At 41.7% G+C, this 21,812-nt stretch overlaps 1 protein-coding gene across 2 annotated transcripts in view; it reads right to left on the bottom strand.

Annotated features, from left to right (window-relative positions):
* Positions 1 to 21,812, bottom strand: part of arhgap36 (Rho GTPase activating protein 36) — a 93,117-nt gene that overhangs the window by 46,418 nt on the left and 24,887 nt on the right. Inside the window, exons 1-2 of one of the 2 annotated variants that reach the window (XM_055156274.1) lie at positions 19,932 to 19,998; positions 4,251 to 4,407 (exon numbers count right to left, since the gene is read on the bottom strand). In XM_055156274.1, the coding sequence (XP_055012249.1) occupies positions 4,251 to 4,386 (136 nt within the window). In that variant the 5' untranslated portion in view covers positions 4,387 to 4,407; positions 19,932 to 19,998. Of the gene's footprint in view, positions 1 to 4,250; positions 4,408 to 19,931; positions 19,999 to 21,812 lie in introns of those variants that run through there. The other variant, XM_055156273.1, reaches the window with a different exon arrangement.

The following is a 21,812-nucleotide window of genomic DNA, read 5'->3' as shown; positions in this document are numbered from 1 at the left end:
CAGCTCGCACTTTCACTTTATAACAGATTTGAGTTTAAAGTGGGCGTTGTAAGCTTGTCTCTTGACAGGTGCATTTTGATATTAAAAGGAATCACAGTATGTATTACTCCTCGATACTCCTGACTACAGGAGCCGTAATGCTGCATGTGAAGGGGCTTTGTAGTTTACTAAAGTTGTACTAAGACACCCCAATAAATTCATATATAAGGCGCTCTGGATTATAAGGCGCACAGTCGTTTTTGATTAAATGAAAGGCTTTTAAGTGCGCCCTATAGTGCGGAAAATACGGTAAATGTTCTTTTGCCTGTGAAATCCAGACCAATCTCTCTGAATTTTTTTGTACAGATCAATATCAGCCTGGTTTTCACACCCTCTGTCGTGTCTCAGGCCAGAACCAAACATGATCATCCAATCAGATTTGCTTATTTCAGTGATTCATTGGTCACATATCATTTCCAAACAAAATCTCTTTCACCTATAGACTGTGTATAAATGGACATAGCTCTACATGAAACCGATGTTTGCATTTCACTATTTTATCCATAAATAAATTCTTATTACTAATATGGATCTCAGCTCCAAATTTGCCCCAGTTAGCCTCAATGAGCTTCACTTGACTGAAGCTGAATTCTGGCTGATGTCACACTCTCTTAAGGCCACCACACACTACAGGATTTTTCGGTCTTAAGTGATTTTTAAACCTGTGACAAAAACTACACACCACTAGAGAATCTTATGAGACTTAAAATCTCGGATCTTAAAGACTGCAGCAAGATATGTTTGCAGTCCACATGTGTGAGCGCGATCGCATCAGCTGTTTCCTGTCAACAGTAAAACCACTCCCTTTGAGACTCTTAAGTGTTCAAAATCAGAGCACCGCACTTCTAGTTCAGATGCAAGTCAAAACTGTGTCATTATTATTTGTGAAATATGACGCAATACTTCAAAAACATGATTTTTTAAAGCATAAAAGATTGGCGATAAAGTCCACAGGAAGTAAAGTCACCATCTCTAATCTGCAGCTTCACCTCGATTTGCGTGTGGATGTAAACAGACACACGTGAGGAACTACTCTCACCTTTTTACTTTTAGAGAACGCCTCAAACTGAATTAATAGAACGGTTTTGTGGACTGAATGTCATTATTTGTGGAGAACTATTTCTATGCATAATGTGAATAAGATGCTGTAGTTTAAATTTACAACTTTGCAAGAGGTGAGTAATAAAGCCTTCTCATTATTTTCACTATATCCCGAGTTTGTATCCTGCGTCTCTGTGTCCGTCGCTCTTCTGCTCTGTGGTTTTGGCTGTTACTGATGTTTGATGGTCCTGATTTGACACTGACACCACGCACGAGGAACGCAGCGGCTTCAAAATCGCACACGAAGACACAAATTCGGCGTCCCCGTACTCAGAGAGAAGCAAATCGCAGCCAAAATCAGACAAATTCTTCTGTAGTTTGTGGTGGCGGCCTTTAGTCTTCTTTATACCCATCTGAAAACACAGCTGACTAGACTCACTCTGATTCTGTGTATTATTAGTGCAGTAGTAATATTATTGTTATTAGTGGGGACGTGAAGGAAGCTCTGATCTCACAGTGTAAGTCCCCACAGAGCAGACAGAGCAGTGGCTTTACAGAGCTCCAGGGGTCAGAGGTCAAAGGTCAGATTCTCAGAGAAAACGGAAATTAAAAGTTTATTTACAAAACGCCCCAAAGCGATTTAGACTTTAGAACAAGAAATGGAAATGGCCCCTACTGCAGGACGGACAGAGTTAAGTGATGGTTTAGACCTGGTGTAGTCCTCATTTAGTCCTGGTTTAGATCTAGTTTAGTCCTGGTTTAGACCTGGTTTAGCCCTAGTTAAGGCTTTTGTAAGTACTGGTCCAGTCCTGGTTTAGACCTTGTTTGAACCTGGTTTAGACTTGGCTTAGTCCTGGTTTAGATGAGGCTTAGACCTGGTGTAGTCCTGATTTTATCCTGGTTTAGATTTAGTTTAGTCCTGGTTTAGACCTGGTTTAGACTTGGCTTAGTCCTGGTTTAGATGAGGCTTAGACCTGCTGTAGTCCTGATTTAATCCTGGTTTAGATTTAGTTTAGTCCTGGTTTAGACCTGGTTTAGACCTGGTTTAGACCTGGCTTAGTCCTCGTTTACTGCTGGTTTAGACCTGGTTTAGTCCTGGTTTAGTCCTGGTTTAGTCCAGGTTTAGTCCAGGTTTAGTCCTGGTTTAGTCCTCGTTTACTGCTGGTTTAGTCCTGGTTTAGTCCAGGTTTAGTCCTGGTTTAGTCCTCGTTTACTGCTGGTTTAGTCCTGGTTTAGTCCAGGTTTAGTCCTGGTTTAGACCTGGTTTAGTTCTGGTTCAGACCTGGTTTAGACCTGGTTAGGGCTGACTGAGTCCTGGTTTAGTACTAATCTAGACCTGGTTTAGACCGGGTTTATTGGTTAAGGTTTAGGCAGACTTTATTATCCCCATAAGGAAATGCATCCTCTGCATTTGACCCATTGTTCGGTGTCACTGGGTTAAACCTGAATTTGACCTGGTGTAGTCCTGGTTCAGTCCAAGTTTAGTCTTGTTTTAGTTCTGGTTTGGTACTGGTTTAATCTTGGAATTTTTCTTGTTTTAATCTTGGTTTAGATTTGGTTTACTGATGGTTTATTTAAATCCTGGTTTAGTCCAGGTTTAGTCCTGGTTTAATCCTGGCTACAACTATTTTGTTAATTATAGTACAATATCTTTTTTTTGGTTTTTTTTTTTTGTTTTTTTATTCAACTTTTATGGAAACCGTTGCTTTATTCTTTGCACTTCATTTACAGTAACAGCCCTGGGAAACATGCAGTAATGGGAGGGTCTGGTTCTATTTCCAAAGTCCCTGATGACCACATGAGCTGAGAACAACACCAGAAAGGACCAGAAAATCCAGAAGCACAAAATTAGCAAAAAAGTGACAGAGGAGCTGTTGTTTACAGATTGTGATTGTCTCATTTTCCCACAGGACCAGAGCCAGCTGGTTAAAGAGAATATTGAATTATTTATTTTTGAGACAAATTTCCAGTGAAAATGTATTGAACCTGATCATTTAGTAACTATTCCCCTGATCTCACTAAATCCACATTCTGCATTCTGCAGCTGATGGGAACAACATTTTCTGAGGGTGTGATGCTCACTGTAGGCACTGCTCTGTCTGAGGCTTTGTTAGACTTTAATCTGAGTTTTATTTAAACACAATCTGATCAGAAAGAACTGATTTAACAGGAACTACAATAAGTGGGCTGATCTGTGCTGTTAAACAATCCACTAAAACATTTTTATGTCAGTTTAAACATACAAAGTTTTTTTTTTTTTCCCCACAAAATAAAGATTTTTTTTTTTTTTTAATTAGTCTAATCATATCTATTGAGGAGTCATTTAGACAAGTTCTGGCCCTTGTTAACTTTACGATAACAGTTGTAGAATCGATGTCACATGTGCTGCCCGTGTTCAGGAAGTGAAATGATAAACTTCACCAGAATTATAAAGCTATAAAAACTAGACAATATCTGTGGTAAAATAATAAACATATATAGACTTTGTTTACTTTGTTTTGGAGAACAGTCCAAAGTCCAAAGTACAAACGCTTTTTCTGAATTTGAATGGGCAGCGGTTAAAGTAGTAAAACGAGTATAAAACTGTGTGTATTTCTTATCTGTGGAATGTGAGGTTCATGTGATCCATGACTCAGGTGACCTTTGACCTTTCTGATGCCCCCCCCCCCCTCATGTTTATTGAGAAGTGAAGTGTGCAGACAGGAGCAGATCAAATACTCCAAAACACTGTCACTGGCTGCGTCTGGCGTCTGGATAAATAGACTTGGTAGAAGAGTTAGTAGTATTAGTAGTAGCAGTAAGCATGCAGTAGTATTTGTATTATTATTAGTAGCAGTAATAGGAGTAGCAGTACCAGTACTCGTAGTATTTGTAGCAACAGCGTTAGTAGTAGTATTAGCAGCAGAAGCAGTAGTAGTACTATCAGTAGTAGCAGCAGTAGATAGATAAGACAGATAATACTTTAGTTATTCCAAAGGTAGTAGCAGTAGTAATCAATCCTTTGCGGTGACATCATGCTTGGGGTGTCTACCATGTATCTCTATGGTGAAATGTTCAGCGGTGTCCATGGAGACACATAAATACAAAATGGATTTAAAAAACCCATTTCCAGGAGCCTGTGATCAATACAAGACTTATCAGTAGTAGTAGTAGTAGTATTTGTTGTGTACCTTTGGGGATGCAGATCTTTAAGTCCAACTCTCTCTCCTCCAGATGCCACAGCGCCACCTCCTGGAGACGAGCTCTCTCCAGCTCCGACAGGCTCTGCACCGGGACGGGGGACAGGTGCACCGAGTGACCCAGCATCGTGCTCCAAATGTGGGCACCCTGGAGAGGAAACAGGGGGTCAGAGATACAACCAGAGAGAAGAGAGATGAGGAGAGAAGAGGAGAGGAGTGACCCAGCATCGTGCTCCAAATGTGGGCACCATGAGGAGAAGAGAGGGGATCAGAGATACAACCAAAAATACAACCAGAGGAGGAGAGAGGAGGAGAGAAGTGACCCAGCATCACGCTCCAAATATGGGCTCCCTGAGGTGGAGAGAGGGGGTCAGAGAACCAGAGGAACAACCAGAGAGGAGAGAGGAAGAGAGAAGAGGAGGAGAGAGGAATGACTCAGTATCGAGCTTCAACTGTGAGGACCCAGAGAAGACAGAGAGGAGGAGAAAGGAGGAGAGAAGAAGAGAGAGAGGAGAGGAGTGACCCAGCATCATGCTCCAAATGAGAGCACCCTGGGGGAAAAAGAGGGGATCAGAGAACCAGAGATACAACCATAGGAGGAGAGAGGAGGAGAGAAGTGAGAGAGAGGAGAGAGGGTCAGAGATACAACCAGAGAGAGAGAGAGAGGAGAGAGAGGAGAGGAGTGAGGAGGAGAGGAGAAGAGAGGGGGTCTGAGATACAACCAGAAGAGGAGAGAGGAGGAAAGGAGTGAGGAGGAGAGGAGAGAGGAGGAAAGGAGTGAGGAGGAGAGGAGTGAGGAGGATAGCAGTGAGGAGGAGAGGAGTGAGGAGGAGAGGAGAGAGGAGGAAAGGAGTGAGGAGGAAATGAGTGAGGAGGAGAGGAGTGAGGAGGAGAGATGTGAGGAGAATAGGAGTGAGGAGGAGTGAGGAGGATAAGAGTGAGGAGGAGAGGAGAGAGGAGGAGAGGAGTGAGGAGGAGAGGAGGAGGAGGAGGAGGAGAGGAGTGAGGAGGATAGGAGTGAGGAGGATAGGAGTGAGGAGGAGTGAAGAGGATAGGAGTGAGGAGGAGAGGAGTGAGGAGGAGTGAGGAGGAGAGGAGTGAGGAGGAGTGAGGAGGAGAGGAGTGAGGAGGATAGGAGTGAGAAGGAGTGAGGAGGATAGGAGTGAGGAGGAGAGGAGTGAGGAGGAGTGAGGAGGAGAGGAGTGAGAAGGAGTGAGGAGGAGAGGAGTGAGGAGGAGAGGAGTGAGGAGGAATGAGGAGGAGAGGAGTGAGGAGGAGTGAGGAGGAGAGGAGTGAGGAGGAGTGAGGAGGAGAGCAGTGAGGAGGAGAGGAGTGACCCAGCATCATGCTCCAAATGTGAGGACCCAGAGGAGAGAGGAGAGGGGGTCAGAGAACCAGAGAAGAAAAGAGATAAGGAGAGAGGAAGAGAGAGAGGAGGAGAGGAAAAGAGCAGAAAGAAGAGCGGGCCAGAGAAACAGAGAAAGATGAAGGTCAGGAGTGTCCCCGCCTGGTGCTCCAGCTGTGGGCACCCTGAGGAGAGAGGAGAGGACCAGAGATAAACCTAGAGAGGAGAGAGAGGAGGAGAAAGGAGGAGAGAAGAAGAGAGAGAGGAGGAGGAGAGTGACCCAGCGTCGTGCTCCAAATGTCTGCACCCCGAGGAGAGGGAGAGGAAAAGAGAAGGAGACGAGAGAGGAGGAGGAAGAAGAGAGACCCAGCATTGTGCTCAAAGAACCAGAGGAACTGAGAGGAAAGGAGAGAGTAGAAAGGAGATGAGGAGAGAGGAGGAGAGGAAAAGAGGAGAAAGAAGAGAGGGTCAGAGAAACAGAGGAAGGAGGTGCTCCAACTGTGGACACCTTGAGGAGAGAGGAGAGGACCAGACATAAAACCAGAGAGGAGAGAGAAAGAAAAGAGGAGAGGAGAAAGGAGGAGAGAAGGAGAGAGAGAGGAGGAGAGGAGCGACCCAGCATCACGCTCCAAATGTCTGCACCCTGAGGAGAAGATTGAGGGGGGGTCAGAGAACCAGAGAAGAGAGGAAGAGAGAAGGAGATGAGGAAAAGACGAGAGGTGAGAGGAGAAAAGGAAAGAGAAGGAGAAGAGGATAGAAGAGGTGAGGGGGTGAAGGTTCATGGAGCGACCCAGCCTGGTGCTCCAACTGTGAGGAACCACCAGGATCTCAAAAGATTAAAGAAAAATGTACGACTTTTCTTCAAATATGTCTCGGAAAAACAGCAGATCCCTTCATTTTTCACCTCAGTTTACCCTAGTGTGCAGTGACCGTGTGACCTGCAGGTGGCGCTCTGGAGGAATGACGTAGATGATGAGAGTCGGACATATTTCAGATGATTATTTTACTTCATTAAACCACAAACAGGAGCCTGGTGTCAGGCTCGGAAAAACTCACCAGGAGTTTGGGTCAAAAGGTCAAAGCTCCGTTTAGAGAATTTTACCTACAAATATTCAGAATGTAAACTAGGACTAAACCAGGACTAAAGACTAAACAGGACAGGACTAAACCAGGACTAAACCAGGACTAAACCAGGACTAAAGCAGGACTAAACAGGACTAAAGGACTAAAGCAGGACTAAACTAAACCAGGACTAAAGCAGGACTAAACCAGGACTAAAGGACTAAAGGACTAAAGGACTAAACAGGACTAAACCAGGACTAAAGCAGGACTAAACCAGGACTAAACCAGGACTAAACCAGGACTAAGGACTAAACCAGGACTAAACCAGGACTAAACTAAACCAGGACTAAACCAGGACTAAAGCTAGGACTAAACCAGGACTAAACCAGGACTAAACAGGACTAAACAGGACTAAACCAGGACTAAAGGACTAAACAGGACTAAAGGACTAAAGGACTAAAAGGACAGACTAGGACTAAACCAGGACTAAACAGGACTAAAGGACTAAAGGACTAAACTAACTAAAGGACTAAAGGACTAAAGCAGGACTAAAGGACTAAAGGACTAAACCAGGACTAAACCAGGACTAAACTAAAGGACTAAAGCAGGACTAAACCAGGACTAAAGCAGGACTAAACCAGGACTAAACCAGGACTAAAGGACTAAACCTAGGACTAAAGGACTAAACAGGACTAAAGGACTAAAGCAGGACTAAAGGACTAAAGGACTAAAGGACTAAAGGACTAAAGCAGGACTAAAGGGACTAAACTAAAGCAGGACTAAACCAGGACTAAAGGACTAAAGACTAAACCAGGACTAAACAGGACTAAAGGACTAAAGGACTAAAGGACTAAAGGACTAAAGGACTAAACCAGGACTAAACCAGGACTAAACCAGGGACTAAACCAGGACTAAACCAGGACTAAACCAGGACTAAACCAGGACTAAAGGGACTAAGGACTAAACCAGGACTAAACCAGGACTAAACCAGGAAAGGACTAAAGGACTAAAGCAGGACTAAAGGCAGGACTAAACCAGGACTAAAGCAGGACTAAAGCTGAGGACTAAACAGGACTAAACCAGGACTAAAGCAGGACTAAACAGGACTAAACCAGGACTAAAGGGAGGACTAAAGCAGGACTAAACCAGGACTAAACCAGGACTAAACCAGGGACTAAAGCAGGACTAAAGCTAAAGGACTAAAGCAGGACTAAACCAGGACTAAAGCAGGACTAAACCAGGACTGAACCAGGACTAAACTGGGGCTAAATCAGAACTAAAACAACTAAAACAGAAACAAATAAACAGGACTGAGACAGGACTAAACAAGAACTAGAGCAGGATTGAACCAGGACTAAACCAGGACTTGACTAAACTAAGACTAAATCAGAACTGAACCAAGACTAAAAACACAGTAGAAAAGCAGAGATGCTGTTTGAGTGTGTTGAAGGAGCAGATCTGCGACAAAAAGAAGGACTCAACTTAAACCCACAGACAAACCCAGAGACTGTGAGGAACCATGAGGACGACTCTGGTGAAGATCTGTGACTCAAATGAAAAGAAAGAAAGAAATGTGTGTCTGTTTATGGAGGAACACAGGAGAATCTGATTAAGTTTAAGAGTTTCCGAGAACATGTCACATCGTAAAAACACTTGGGAAGTCCATAAGATAAGATAACGTTTGTCTCTCCTCTATCCTCTCCTCTTCTCTTCTCGTCTCTTCTCCTCTCTCCTCTTATTTTCTCGTCTCTCCTCAGCTCTTCTCGTCTCTTCTCCTCTCTCTCCATCTTCTCTCCTTCTCTCTCTTCTCATAAACACATTTTTAGGAAGGCCATTAAATAAATTCCAGTTTGTTTTTGATCGTGGCTGATGTTGTGAAAGGAGTTTAGTCCTGGTTTAAACCTGGTTTAGACCTGGTTTAGTCCTGGTTTAGACCTGGTTTAGTCCTGGTTTAAACCTGGTTTAGACCTGGTTTAGTCCTGGTTTAGACCTGGTTTAGTCCTAGTTTAGTTTTGGTTTAATCCTGGTTTAGACCTGGTCTAGTCCTGGTTTAGTCCTGATTTAGACCTGGTTTAGTCCTGGCTCAGTCCTGGATTAGTCCGTGTTTAGACCTGGTTTAGTCCTGGTTTAGTCCTAGTTTAATCCTGGTTTAGTTCTGGTTTAGACCTGGTATTGTCCTAGTTTAGTCCTGGTTTAGACCTGGTTTAGTCCTGGTTTTAGACCTGGTTTAGTCCTGGTTTAGATCCTGGTTTAGTTTTAGACCTGGTTTAGACCTGGTTTAGACCTGGTTTAGACCTGTTTAGACCTGGTTTAGTCCTGGTTTAGACCTGGTTTAGACCTGGTTTTAGACCTCCTGGTTTAGTCCGGTTTAGTCCTGGTTTAGACCTGGTTTAGTCCTGGTTTAGACCTGGTTTAGACCTGGTTTAGACCTGGTTTAGTCCTGGTTTAGACCTGGTTGGTTTAGACGGTTTAGTCCTGGTTTAGACCTGGTTTAGTCCTGGGTTTAGTCCTGGTTTAGTCCTGGGGTTTAGACCTGGTTTTAGTCCTGGTTTAGTCCTGGTTTAGTCCTGGTTTAGTCCTGGTTTAGACCTGGTTTAGTCCTGGTTTAGAGACCTGGTTTAGTCCTGGTTTAGTCCTGGTTTAGTCCTGGTTTAGACCTGGTTTAGTCCTGGTTTAGTCCTGGTTTAGTCCTGGTTTAGTCCTGGTTTAGTCCTGGTTTAGTCCTGGTTTAGTCCTGGTTTAGTCCTGGTTTAGTCCTGGTTTAGACCCTATAGCTGGTTTTAGTTCTAGATTAAGCCTCAAAATATGACTCTTGTTTGCTCTGACCTGCTTTAATCCAGTTTGAACTTCATTGTCAACTGATAGAGCCTAGAGTGAGAATAACATTATGTTCAGTCAGAATCCTACATTCAAAACACCAAAATAAAAGAAAAAGAAAAAACAGGATCACAGAGAGCACGTCGATATGAACATTTTAAGAGCAGGTTCACAGCAGCAGGTACACAGTTTTGACACAGTTTTCAGAATGACTCATTTGAAGTGTTTTATTTTATTTCTTTTATGACACACACACACACACACACACACACACACACACACACAGCTCATCTGGAAGAGTTTATCTCTGATGAGGATCAAGTGTTTGGAGCTTCGAAAAGCTGCATTGTGCACCTTTAAATCACTCAGACACACAGACAAAAACAGAGAGAGAAACAGACAGACGGGAAACAGGAGGTCGAGGGAAAATCTGAACAATCAATCAAACTGCAGATAAAAACAGAATTTGGTTTTCAATCTAAAATCTAAAATAAGAAAATTAAAAACCAACTATTTTCTTCATTATTTGTCTCCAAATCCAAAATGAAAAACAAAACAAAAAAACGGATAACAATATGTACGATATTCAGTTTTCGATTTTGTGTTTAAATTAATAATGGAAATAAAATTTAAAAAAAAGGATAACGACTGTTTCCCGTTTAAGTGACTTAAACTGTGATGCTGGACTTTTGCGCCGCATATGGACTGAACCAGGACTGAACCAGGACTGAACCAGGACCTTTTTCAGTCCTGGTCTGGTCCTGGTCTGGTCCTGGTTTCAGTCCCGGTCTCAGTCCTGGTCATGTTCCCGATCTCAGTCCTGGTCTTAGTCCTGGTCCTGGACTCAGTCCTGGTCTGGTCCTGGACCTGTATTAGTCCTGTTTCAGTTCGTATGTGGCACAAAAATTTGGCATCACAGTTTAAGTCACGAAAACGGGAAATGGTCGTTATCCGTTTTTTCCATTATCAAATCGAAAACTGAAAAAAATCGTTATCATTTTTTTCATTTTGGTTTTGGAAACAGATAATGAAGAAAATAGTTGTAGCGAATGAACAAATGACACAGGGATTAAAGCAGATCTTTAGCTCTGATCTGGAGCAGTACATCTGTTTTTATGAGCTTAATGTCCCTGTAAAGACTATTATTTGAATTATTATTATTATTTCCCTGTAAAACTCAAATAAACAAAAACGGCCCAAAGTGAACTTTCAGTGGAAGTCTGTGGGAGTATTCTTAAAGAAGACATATTGTACTCCTCTCTACAGTTATATAATCTATAATCTAATATACAGTTACAATTTGGACATTTTAAATCGCAATATTCATCTAAAACGACTTAATAAACATCATCAGAACAAAGAAGCGACTTGAATAGAAACCTGCACATCACACTAAAGAGTAGCAAACTTTTTTCATTTGTACCAAAATGACAACGAGACGCTTCTGAATCCTGCACATACCACCAAACCAACCAAGTTAAAGGTCAGATCTGTGGAGAGGCGATGCCGCTCACAGTCAGAATGTCTGTTTTTCGAGGTATTTTTGAGCTATAAAACCACCTGTAATTGAATAAATGTAAAGTAGAGCTGTTTAAAGTCATACTGTGGAACATTCTACACAGAGAAGTGACATTTCCATACATTTCCACCAGAAAAGTTACACAATACACCTTTAAATATAACCGTCAAAACAGATTCAGAACATTCAGAAACATTCTTAATTCAAGTTATTTTAAGCTTTAGTGAATTTTATTTTAAAGTGTAAAAAATAAATTTACTTTGTGGCATTTCAAAGGTTTACTCAAGTTACCCTCATTTTGTCCAAACATTTTGTGTCTTTTGGATTTCTGGCGCAAACTGCATTTTTAAAATACCTTCTCTGTTCAGTCATCCCTGTTCCCAACTGTAAGAGGCACTTGGCCTTTTACAGCTTTATTTTAAGAGTTTTGCCTATTTTAGAGTATGACTTTAATTTTATTTTTTTATTTTTTTAGTTCCCACATATCGCTATTTCCTGATTTGTATTTTTATAATCTGATATGTGTCTCTTTAGGTAGAACGATGGAACAAGAGAAAATGGTTTATATTTTGTGCGCTGAGCGAGCATGGTCATTGTAAACTCCAGAAGCTCTCATCTGTGTGAGGTCTGAGCCGGAACCACGAAGTAGACCGCACCAAACCAGGAAGTAGACCGCACCAAACCAGGAAGTAGACCACACCAAAGCCCACACGAAACAATGGGACAGAACAACACTGACGACAATGGAGAAGATACAACACATACAAATACCAAGAACTAAAGCAGCAGCAGTAGTAGTAGTAGTAACAGTAGTAGTAGTAGTAGTAGTAGTAGTAGTAACAGTAGTAGTAGTAGCAGTAGTAGCAGTAACAGTGGCACCAGTAATAGTAGTAGCAGTAGCAGTAGTAGTAGTAGTAGTAGTAGTAGTAGTAGTAGTAGTAGTAGTAGTAGTAGTAGTAATAGTAACAGTAGTAGTAGTAGCAGTAGTAGCAGTAACAGTGGCACCAGTAATAGTAGTAGCAGTAGCAGTAGTAGTAGTAGTAGTAGTAGTAGTAGTAGTAGTAGCAGTAGTAGTAGTAGTAGTAGTAGTAGTAGTAGTAGTAGTAGTAGTAGTAGTAGTAGTAGTAGTAGTAGTAGTAGTAGTAGTAGTAGTAGTAGTAGCAGTAGTAGTAGCAGTAGTAGTAGTAGTAGTAGCAGCTGTAGCAGTAGTAGTAGTAGTAGTAGTAGTAGTAGTAGTAGTAGTAGTAGTAGTAGTAGTAGTAGTAGTAGTAGTAGTAGCAGTAGTAGTAGTAGCAGTGGCACCAGTAATAGTAGTAGTAGTAGCAGTAGTAGTAGTAGTAGTAGAAGCTGTAGCAGTAGTAGCAATAGTAGTAGTAGCAATAGTAGTAGTAGTAGTAGTAGTAGTAGTAGTAGTAGTAGTAGTAGTAGTAGTAGTAGTAGTAGTAGTAGTAGTAGTAGCAGTAGCAGCGGCACCAGTAATAGTAGTAGTAGTAGCAGTAGTAGTAGTAGTAGTAGTAAGAGTAGTAGAAGCTGTAGCAGTAGTAGCAATAGTAGTAGTAGTAGTAGTAGTTGTAGTTGTAGTAGTAGTAGTAGTAGCAGTAGTAGTAGCAGTAGCAGCTGTAGCAGTAGTAGCAATAGTAGTAGTAGTAGTAGTAGTAGTAGTAGTAGCAGTAGTAGTAGTAGTAGCAGCTGTAGTAGTTGTAGTAGTAGTAGTAGTAGTAGCTGTAGTAGCTGTAGTAGTAGTAGCAGTAGTAGCAGCTGTAGTAGTAATAGCAGTAGCAGCTGTAGCAGTAGTAGCTGTAGTAGTAGTAGCAGTAGTAGTAGTAGTAGTAGTAGCAGTAGTAGCAGTAGTAGTAGTAGCAGTAGTAGTAGATCATTGTACAATCAGTAATTCAGTAAACCAGTTAACTCTTCCACATAAAAACTAAAAGTACAGAAAACAAACAGAAGGCGCTAAAAGAAATGCAGTATATTTTGGACAGGGGGTCAGTGTTTACTATAGAACCAGATTTAATCCAGGCTAAATCCAGGCTAAATCCAGGTTTAGTCCAGGTTCAGTCCATGTTTATTCTGAGTAAACACACCGACCGCCTGAAGGCTTAAAGTTGAGGACAAGAAGTTCCATTTTCACCAAGTTCTTTACTCACTTAAAGATCCTAGACTGCACAAAATTGACTCCTGTGAGCTTTAAGAATCTGTGTATCATTCGTTCATTCATTTTTTTAAAATCAAACCAAAAATTAAAAAAAATGAAAAAAACAACAATTTTCTTCATTATTTGTCTCCAAATGGATAACGATTTGTTTTTTTCAATTTAAAATTTTTTGTTTAAATGAATAGTGGAAAAAACATATAACAACCTGTTTATGTGACTTAAACTGCGTTGCCAGACTAAACCAGGACTAAACCAGGTCTGAACCAGGACTGAGACCGGGACCAGACCGGGACTGAGACCAGAAATGAGACCGGGATCAGACCGGGACTGAGACCAGAAATGAGACCGGGACCAGACCGGGACTGAGACCAGAAATAAGACTGGGACTGAGACCAGAAATGAGACCGGGACTGAGACCAGGACCAGACCGGGACTGAGACCAGAAAGGAGGCCAGGACTGAGACCGGGACCAGACCGGGACTGAGACCAGAAATTAGACCGGGACCAGATCAGGACCAGACCGGGACAAGGCCAAAACTAAGACCATGACTAGGACTGAGACCAGTTTACTCCTGGTTTAGTCCTGGTTTAGTCCTGGTTCAGTCCTGGTTCAGTCCTGGTTCAGTCCTGGTTCAGTCCTAATTTAGTCCTAATTTAGTCCTGATTTAGTCCTGATTTAGTCCTCGTTTAGTCCTGGTTCAGTCCACCATCTCAGTTTAAGTCACATAAACGGGAAACAACCATTATCCGTTATCCGTTTTTTCCATTATTCATTTAAACACAAAATCGAAAACTGAAAAAACAAATTGCTGTCTGTTTTTTTGTTTTTTTCATTTTGATTTTGGAGACAAATAATGAAGAAAATAGTTGTTTTTTTCATTTTCTTATTTTTGGTTTTATATTGAAAAACAAATGAACAAATGACACATGGATTTTTAAACCATGTTACAATATTTTACCTCCTCAAAAACAGACCTGGAGTTCTCCTGGAGGATGATTTCAGTTCTGGAATCTCTGCTAAACAAAAGATAAAATATTGCTGACATCACAAGGTGGAACGGAGCATTTTGAGCTTTGGAGATGTAGATAGACTAATAATAAAAGGTTCCTCAAGCGTGTGTAAATAAAACAAAACACAAGCCTGGATGTGTTTTTGATGTGATTACAACATTCTAACATGGCTTAAGGCTCATAAGAATACATTGTGAGTAATCTAGGAACTTTAAGTCTGTACTGTTTTTGTTCTGGAAATTTAGGATGAAAAATTAGACCAAACCAAAGTGTCCCAAATACAAATGAAATGACCATCTCATTAACATAAAGAACATCATTATGAAACAGAACACAGAGTTTCCATTAACCCAAACCCGGGACACTGAGGGATTTTATGCACACTCACGGCTCCAGGGTTACGCCCCATAAACAGGTGGTTACTTGTTGAAAAAACACACCGCGGGAGATCTGGCACCGACCGGCAACAACAGCTGCATTAAATCATATCTGTATCCTTATTAAAGCTGCTTTATGTAACTTTTCTGCTGGTCTGCATCAAGATTGAATTGCTTTACCTGAAATGTTCATGTGCCAAGATATTAAACTTGTCTATCACCGTGGAGACGAGTGAGATTTATGAGCAATAAAAACACACAATCAATTTAACTGTGGATCTTTCTAGGTAAATAACATCTCCATGCCAGAGACTGTAAAAATATGTAACAATAACCGAAATATCGTTATATCATATCGTTAAAAGTCTCACAATAATATCGTGGGCTGTCACAATATATCGGATTACAAGTTCCTTTGCTATAATGCATGGTTTTATAGAAGCAACAGCTTAAAAACATCAGGAACTACATATCCCATGATTCATTTCAGTGCAGACAACATGAAAAAATATGTTTTTTACTTGAATTCTTGGGATTATGACCGAAATAATTCACACCAAAATCTTGTCAGGGAATTTAAAAAGCAAAAAAAGTGTCCTATCTATAATTATATCAGCCTCTCCAAAATATCGAAATAAATATCGTACCTTGAGATCCATATCGTGACAATATCGTACCGAGAGATTTGGATATTGTTACATCCCTAGTAATATGAGATTTGTTGTTAAAGGTGCACTGTGTAACTTTTAAGGTGGACGGTGGAAACTTTAAAAACATGAATTCTTACCGTGTGCAGGCTCGCTTCTTCACAGATCTGACAAGGGGGTGGCGGACCCTCCAACAGCACACATTTTGAATTTGAGGGATTGTTGTTTGATTGTTGTTTTAAAATGTTTTGAATAGCACCCATCTCCAGGTCTGGACTAGAATCATGACTTGAATATCGGCAACAACAGCTGCACTAAATCATATCTGTATCCTTATTAAAGCTGCTTTATGTAACTTTTCTGCTGGTCTGCATCAAGATTGAATTGCTTTACCTGAAATGTTCATGCGCCAAGATATTAAACTTGTCTATCACCGTGGAGACGAGTGAGATTTATGAGCAATAAAAACACTTGTCATTTAATACATCTAAGAGAAATCAATTTAACTGCGGATCTTTCTAGGTAAATAACATCTCCATGCCAGAGACTGTATAAAGAAGCGGGCTAAGGGAGTGTGACGTCACCCATAGTGCTCACTCCAGTCAAATGAAGCTCATTGAGGCTGGTAGTTGTAGAGGTGAATTTGGAGCCAGGTCCTTATTAGGAATAGGAATTGATTTACAGACAAAATAGAAATAAAAATAGAAATAAAAACAGCAGGATCATGTAGAGCGGGTTAATACAATATTGCAATGTGAGTCAAAGGGAGTCAGGGTCAGTAGGAGTTGGATGAACCTGCATGTTCCTGTTTGGAACACGGCGGCTTGCACATTAGCTATGTATTAGTAAGCAGGAGGCAAAGATTCCACCAGAAAAGTTACACAATTCAGCTTTAAAGATGCTATATTACACAAAATTGTCTCTTGTGTGAGCTTTGTTATAATGTTGCTCCTCAAAAACAGACCTGGAGTTGTGTTTTGTTTCATTCACACATGTTTAAGTAACTCTTTATTATTAATCTGTCTACATTTCCAAAGCTCAACATGCTCTGTTCCATCTTGTGATGTCATGAAGTGGTAGTTTATGGCTATATCTTTTATCTTTTATTCAGTAGAGATCGGCAATTCAAGAACTGAAATCATCCAAATGATTCTAGTGAAGGTGCATGGAGTTTAAAAAACTCAGTGGAGCTCTTCCTGTATCACCACATGACATCACTAGGTGTTTTGCGTTTGAGAGAAAACTAAAAACTAAACTAAAGAAAAAACTAAATATGCAGAATTTGTGTGTTTTAACAAAAAAAAAGTGTTATTTTAACTATTTGAAAGTTAAATGGGGGTTCTGTTATTGAGTTGATTTATTTGAAGTTCATTCAACTTAGTGTTAATTTGGCACCTCCCACCAACCACTTCAAACTCCCACAAGAGAAGACCAGTTCAAACTAGTCTGGTACATAATTTCATTTTAAATTAACTAAAATAAAGCGTAAAACTAAAAGACCTCTGTGTTGTTTAGCTAAATCAGGATAACCCGTACAAAGTGTTTACTGTTTACTCTCAAAGTGTTAATATAACTCCAAAACTTCCAAAAACGTTAAATTAACTCTAGAACAGATCGGACTCATATAAACCCTGAGAGAGAAAATGAGAGAGAAAATGTCAAAATTGATTCTGTGAGGGGCCAATTTTAACACTACTTTTTTCTGTGCATGTGGGACTGAAACTAAACTCAACTCCAGGTCTGTTTGTGACGAGGAAACAACATTGTAGATCAGAAAATAATGCAATACAGGCCCTTTAAGTAACTCATTTAGGTGTGTGAATGTAATGTGAAGGAGAAAACATTAAAGAATCCACAAAATTTAGTGTTTTCAAAGAACAGATACAAACATGAGACAAACTAAATTCTATCTGAAAGAGCTCTGTACTCAAGTAGGAGTAAAAGTATGAGGTCAGTTGTCGTCTTTTGTTCTAATTTGTCTGATGGGTTGTGGGTTTGTGCGTTACACTCTGAGCACGGGTCACATTCCAGACTCCACTGGACTGAGGTGAGATTGACTCCAGCAGGAAATGGGATTGCCTTTGTGCCTTTGAGCCAATGCACCAGAAGAATCTTTGAGAGCTAACGCAACAGAGGACAATGAATGAAAGAGGTTCTCGCAATTTAAGGATTAGTGAGGAAATCAGTTTAAGCTTAAAAAGCCATATTACGCAATGTTTTGATCTACTGTATGTTCTAGTGTTGTTTCCTCATCACAAACACACCTGGAGTTGTGTTTTGTTTCATTCACACATTCACACATTCTGTTCCACCTTGTGATGTCATGCGGTAATACTGAAAGTGCTCCACTGTGTTTTTAAACTCCAAACACCTTCACTGGAATCATTTGGATCATTTCAGCTCTGGAATTTACTAAACTAAAGGTAAAAAGGTTGATTTTAACTGCTAAACTGCCACCACATGACATCACAAGGTGGAACAGAGCATTAGGAGATGTAGGACGAGCTTTGGAGATGTAGACAGACTAATAATAAATGGTAACTGAATGAAACAAAACACAACTCCAGGTATGTTTTTGAGAAGGAAACAACATTATAACACGGCGAAAAGCTCACAATTTTGTGTAACATTGGACCTTTAAATATGGTTTATGATTATTGCCTGTAATAATCAGTGTTAGTAACACGTTATAAAAGTAACAAATTACTGTAATGCATTGCTTTTTGCTGTAACGCAGACATTACAGGGGAAAAAAATTATAATATTTTACTCTGAACAAATGTCAATGTCGCGCGTTACACTGCTTTTTTATCCTGGATTGAAGTGGTGGGCTTTTCTTCATACAAATTTGCTAAAATCACAGCAATATCAGCAGCAGACCTGGTTCGGTCCTGGTTTAGTCCTGGTTTAGTCCTGGTTCAGTCCTGGTTCAGTCCTGGTTTAGTCCTAGTTTAGTCCTGGTTCAGTCCTGGTTTAGTCCTAGTTTAGTCCTGGTTCAGTCCTTGTTTAGTCCTAGTTTAGTCCTGGTTCAGTTCTGGTTTAGCTCTGGTTCACTTTTGGTTTAGTCCTGGTTTAGACCTAGTTCAGTTCTGGTTTAGTCCTCAGTTCAGTCCTCGGTTCAGTCCTGGTTCAGTCCTGGTGTAGTCCTGGTGTAGTCCTGGTTTAGTCCTGGTTCAGTCCTGGTTTAGTCCTGGTTTAGACCTGGTTTAGTCCTGGTTCAGTTCCTGGTTTAGTCCTGGTTTAGACCTAGTTTAGTCTTGGTTCAGTCCTGGTTTAGTCCTGGTTTAGACCTGGTTTAGTCCTGGTTCAGTCTGGTTCAGTCCTGGTTTAGTCCTGGTTTAGTCCTGGTTTAGACTGGTTTAGTCTTGGTTCAGTCCTGGTTTAGTCCTGGTTTAGACCTGGTTTAGTCCTGGTTTAGTCCTGGTTCAGTCCTGGTTTAGTCCTGGTTTAGTCCTGGTTTAGACCTGGTTTAGTCCTTGGTTTCAGTCCTGGTTTAGTCCTGGTTTAGACCTGGTTTAGTCCTGGTTTAGACCTGGTTTAGTCCTGGTTCAGTCCTGGTTTAGTCCTGGTTAGACCTGGTTTAGTCCTGGTTTAGACCTGGTTTAGTTCTGGTTCAGTCCTGGTTTAGCCCTGGTTCAGTCCTGGTTTAGTCTTGGTTCAGTCCTGGTTTAGTCCTGGTTTAGACCTGGTTCAGTCCTGGTTTAGTCCTGGTTTAGTCCTGTTTTAGACCTGGTTTAGTCTGGTTCAGTCCTGGTTTAGTCCTGGTTTAGACCTGGTTTAGTCCTGGTTTAGACCTGGTTTAGTCTTGGTTCAGTCCTGGTTTAGTCCTGGTTTTAGACTGGTTTAGTCCTGGTTTAGACCTGGTTTAGTTCTGGTTCAGTCCTGGTTTAGTCTGGTTCAGTCCTGGTTCAAGTCTGGTTTAGTCCTGGTTTAGTCCTGGTTCAGTCCTGGTTTAGTCCTGGTTTAGTTCTGGTTCAGTCCTGGTTTAGTCCTGGTTCAGTATGGTTTAGTCTTGGTTCAGTCAATAAAATGGACAAAACATGCATTCTGACTCTTTTTCTATGGCGATAAATAAGATTAATGCCACTTTATGGAACATTCAGGGCCAAGCAATAACATCTCCATGGAGACAACCAGCTTCAACGGAAAAGTTACATGGTGCAGCTTTAAAATTCAGACGAAATCAAACAACGAAAAGATGATGTCGTCCGAATATTATTTTTAAATCAAACATCACCTGCTTGGAAATAGAAAGTTAAAACCATACTTCAGATACGTTTAATGCCGTACTGTGGAATATTACAGCCAAAGCAACAACATTTCCATGGAAACAAGCAGGACAAGACCCTCCTCCGGGCCAAATAAGAGTCGGGTTTGTGGAGAGGCGAGCCCGAATGCACATGAACACATGAAAAAATAACATGCTTTTACTGAATCTGTTTTTGAGCGTAAAAGTTACACACTGTGGCTTTAATGAAATACTCAGGGTGACCAATTCTAAAATACTAACACTACTACTAAAAAAAGTGCAGTATATAGTATATTTGAAGTAAAATATTGTGAATAAAAATCATTTTAGTGAAGAAATAAAAGCCGTCCTCAGTCCTGTCAAGTGAAACATGCTGCTTTATAAAGTCATTTTACATTTATATTTCACCATCCAACGAAACTGAACCCAAAGAGCCAAAGAAAAAACAAATTTACAAACACAATTTTGGTCAAAAGTTGTGAAATTCTACCTGTTTTTGTTGGGAATTTGCTGAAATAAAATCCACAGGTTTAAATGGTGAATGTGACTTGAACAGAGCGACGGACTGAAGTGAGAGAGGGAGGAGACAGAGAGGATAAAAGAACGAGAGGGGAGGAGAGAGCAGAGAGGGGGAGGAGACAGTCCAGAGAGAGAGGGAGAGAGAGAGAAGGAAAGGAGGGGGGCAGTGGAGAAAGAGGAGAGAGCACAGAGGAGGAGGAAAAAGAGAGAAGGAGAGAGAAGGAGAAAGCACAGGAGAGAGAAAGGGAGAAGAGGAAGAAAAAGAAGAGAGAAGGAGAGAGGAGGAGGAGACAGTAGAAAAAGACAGAGAGGAAGAGAGAGACAGAGAGAGAGAGGGCACAGAGGGGGAGGAGAAAGAGAGAGAAGAAGAAGAAGAGAGAGAAGGGGAGAGGAGAAGGAGACAGTAGAGAGGGAGAGAGAGAGAGCACAGAGGGGGAGGAGAAAGAGGGAAGAAGAGAGAGAAGGAGAGAGGAGGAGGAGACAGTAGAGAGAGGAAGAGAGAAAGGAGAGAGCACGGGGGGAGGAGAGAGAGAAGAAGAAGAAGAGAGAGAAGGAGAGAGGAGGAGAAAGCACAGAGGGGGAAGAGAAAGAGAGAGAGAGGAGAAAGCACAGGAGAGAGAAAAGGAGGAGAGGAAGAAAAAGAAGAGAGAAAGAGAGAGAGAGGAGGAGGAGACAGTAGAGAGAGACAGAGAGAGAGAGAGAGAGAGAAGAAGGAGAGCACAGAGGGGGAGAAAGAGAGAGAAGAAGAAGAAGAGAGAGAGGGAGAGAGGAGGAGAAAGCACAGAGGGGGAAGAGAGAGAGAGGAGGAGGAAAAAGCACAGGAGAGAGAAAGGGAGGAGAGGAAGAAAAATAAGAGAGAAGGAGAGAGGACGACACAGTAGAGAGAGACAGAGAAGAAGAGAGAGAGAGAGAGGAGAGAGGACAGAGGGGGAGGAGAAAGAGAGAGAGAAGGAGAGAGGAGGTGAAAGCACAGGAGAAAGAAAGGGAGGAGAGGAAGAAAAAGAAGAGGAAGGGGGAGGAGACAGTAGAGAGAAAGAGGATGAGAGAGAGAAGAAGAAGAGAGAAGGAGAGGGGGTCAGTGGAGAGAGATGGAGTGAGAGAGGGTGAGGAGACAGTGGAGAGAGAGAAAGAGAATACAGAGGACGGAGGAGAAAGAGAGAGAGAGAAAGAGAGGAGAAGAGCACACAGAGGGGGAGGAGACAGGAGAGAGATGAAGAAGGGAGAAAAGATGAGAGGAGGAGGAGAGAGAGAGAAAGAGAGAGAGCACAGGAGAAAAAAGAGAGAAAAGGAAGAGAGAGAAGGAGAGAGGAGGAGGAGACAGTGGAGGGAGAGAGAGAGGAGGAGAGAGGAGGAGGAGACAGTGGAGGGAGGAAGAGAGAAGGAGAGAGGAGGAGGAGACAGTGGAGGGAGGAAGAGAGAGAAGGAGAGAGGAGGAGGAGACAGTGGAGGGAGGAAGAGAGAGAAGGAGAGAGGAGGAGGAGACAGTGGAGAGAGGAAGAGAGAGGAGGAGAGAGAGCACAGAGGGAGATGTTAAAAATAGAGAGGGGGAAGAGAGGAGAAAGCACAGAGGGGAAGGAGAGAGAGAAGAAGAAGAGAAAGAAGGAGGATGGAGGAGAGAGAGAGAGAAAGGGGGAGAGAGGAGAGAGCACATAGGGTTAGGACACAGGAGGGAGAAAGAGAGGAGAGCGAGAGAGAAGAAGAACAGAGAGAAGGAGAGAGGGGCAGGAGACAATAGAGAGAGGAAGAGAAAGAGGGGAGGAGAGAGCACAGAGGGAGAGGAGAGAGCGAGGGAAAAAGGAGAGAGAAGGAGAGAGCACAGAGGGAGAGGAGAAAAAAGAAAGAAGGGGGGAAG

This window comes from Boleophthalmus pectinirostris, unplaced genomic scaffold (assembly GCF_026225935.1).
Source record: "Boleophthalmus pectinirostris isolate CB_2022bp ecotype Guang Dong unplaced genomic scaffold, ASM2622593v1 HiC_scaffold_20, whole genome shotgun sequence".
Lineage (NCBI taxonomy): Eukaryota > Metazoa > Chordata > Actinopteri > Gobiiformes > Gobiidae > Boleophthalmus > Boleophthalmus pectinirostris.
Note: the sequence above shows the minus strand (reverse complement) of the source record. Positions and strands in the feature narration are given on the sequence as shown.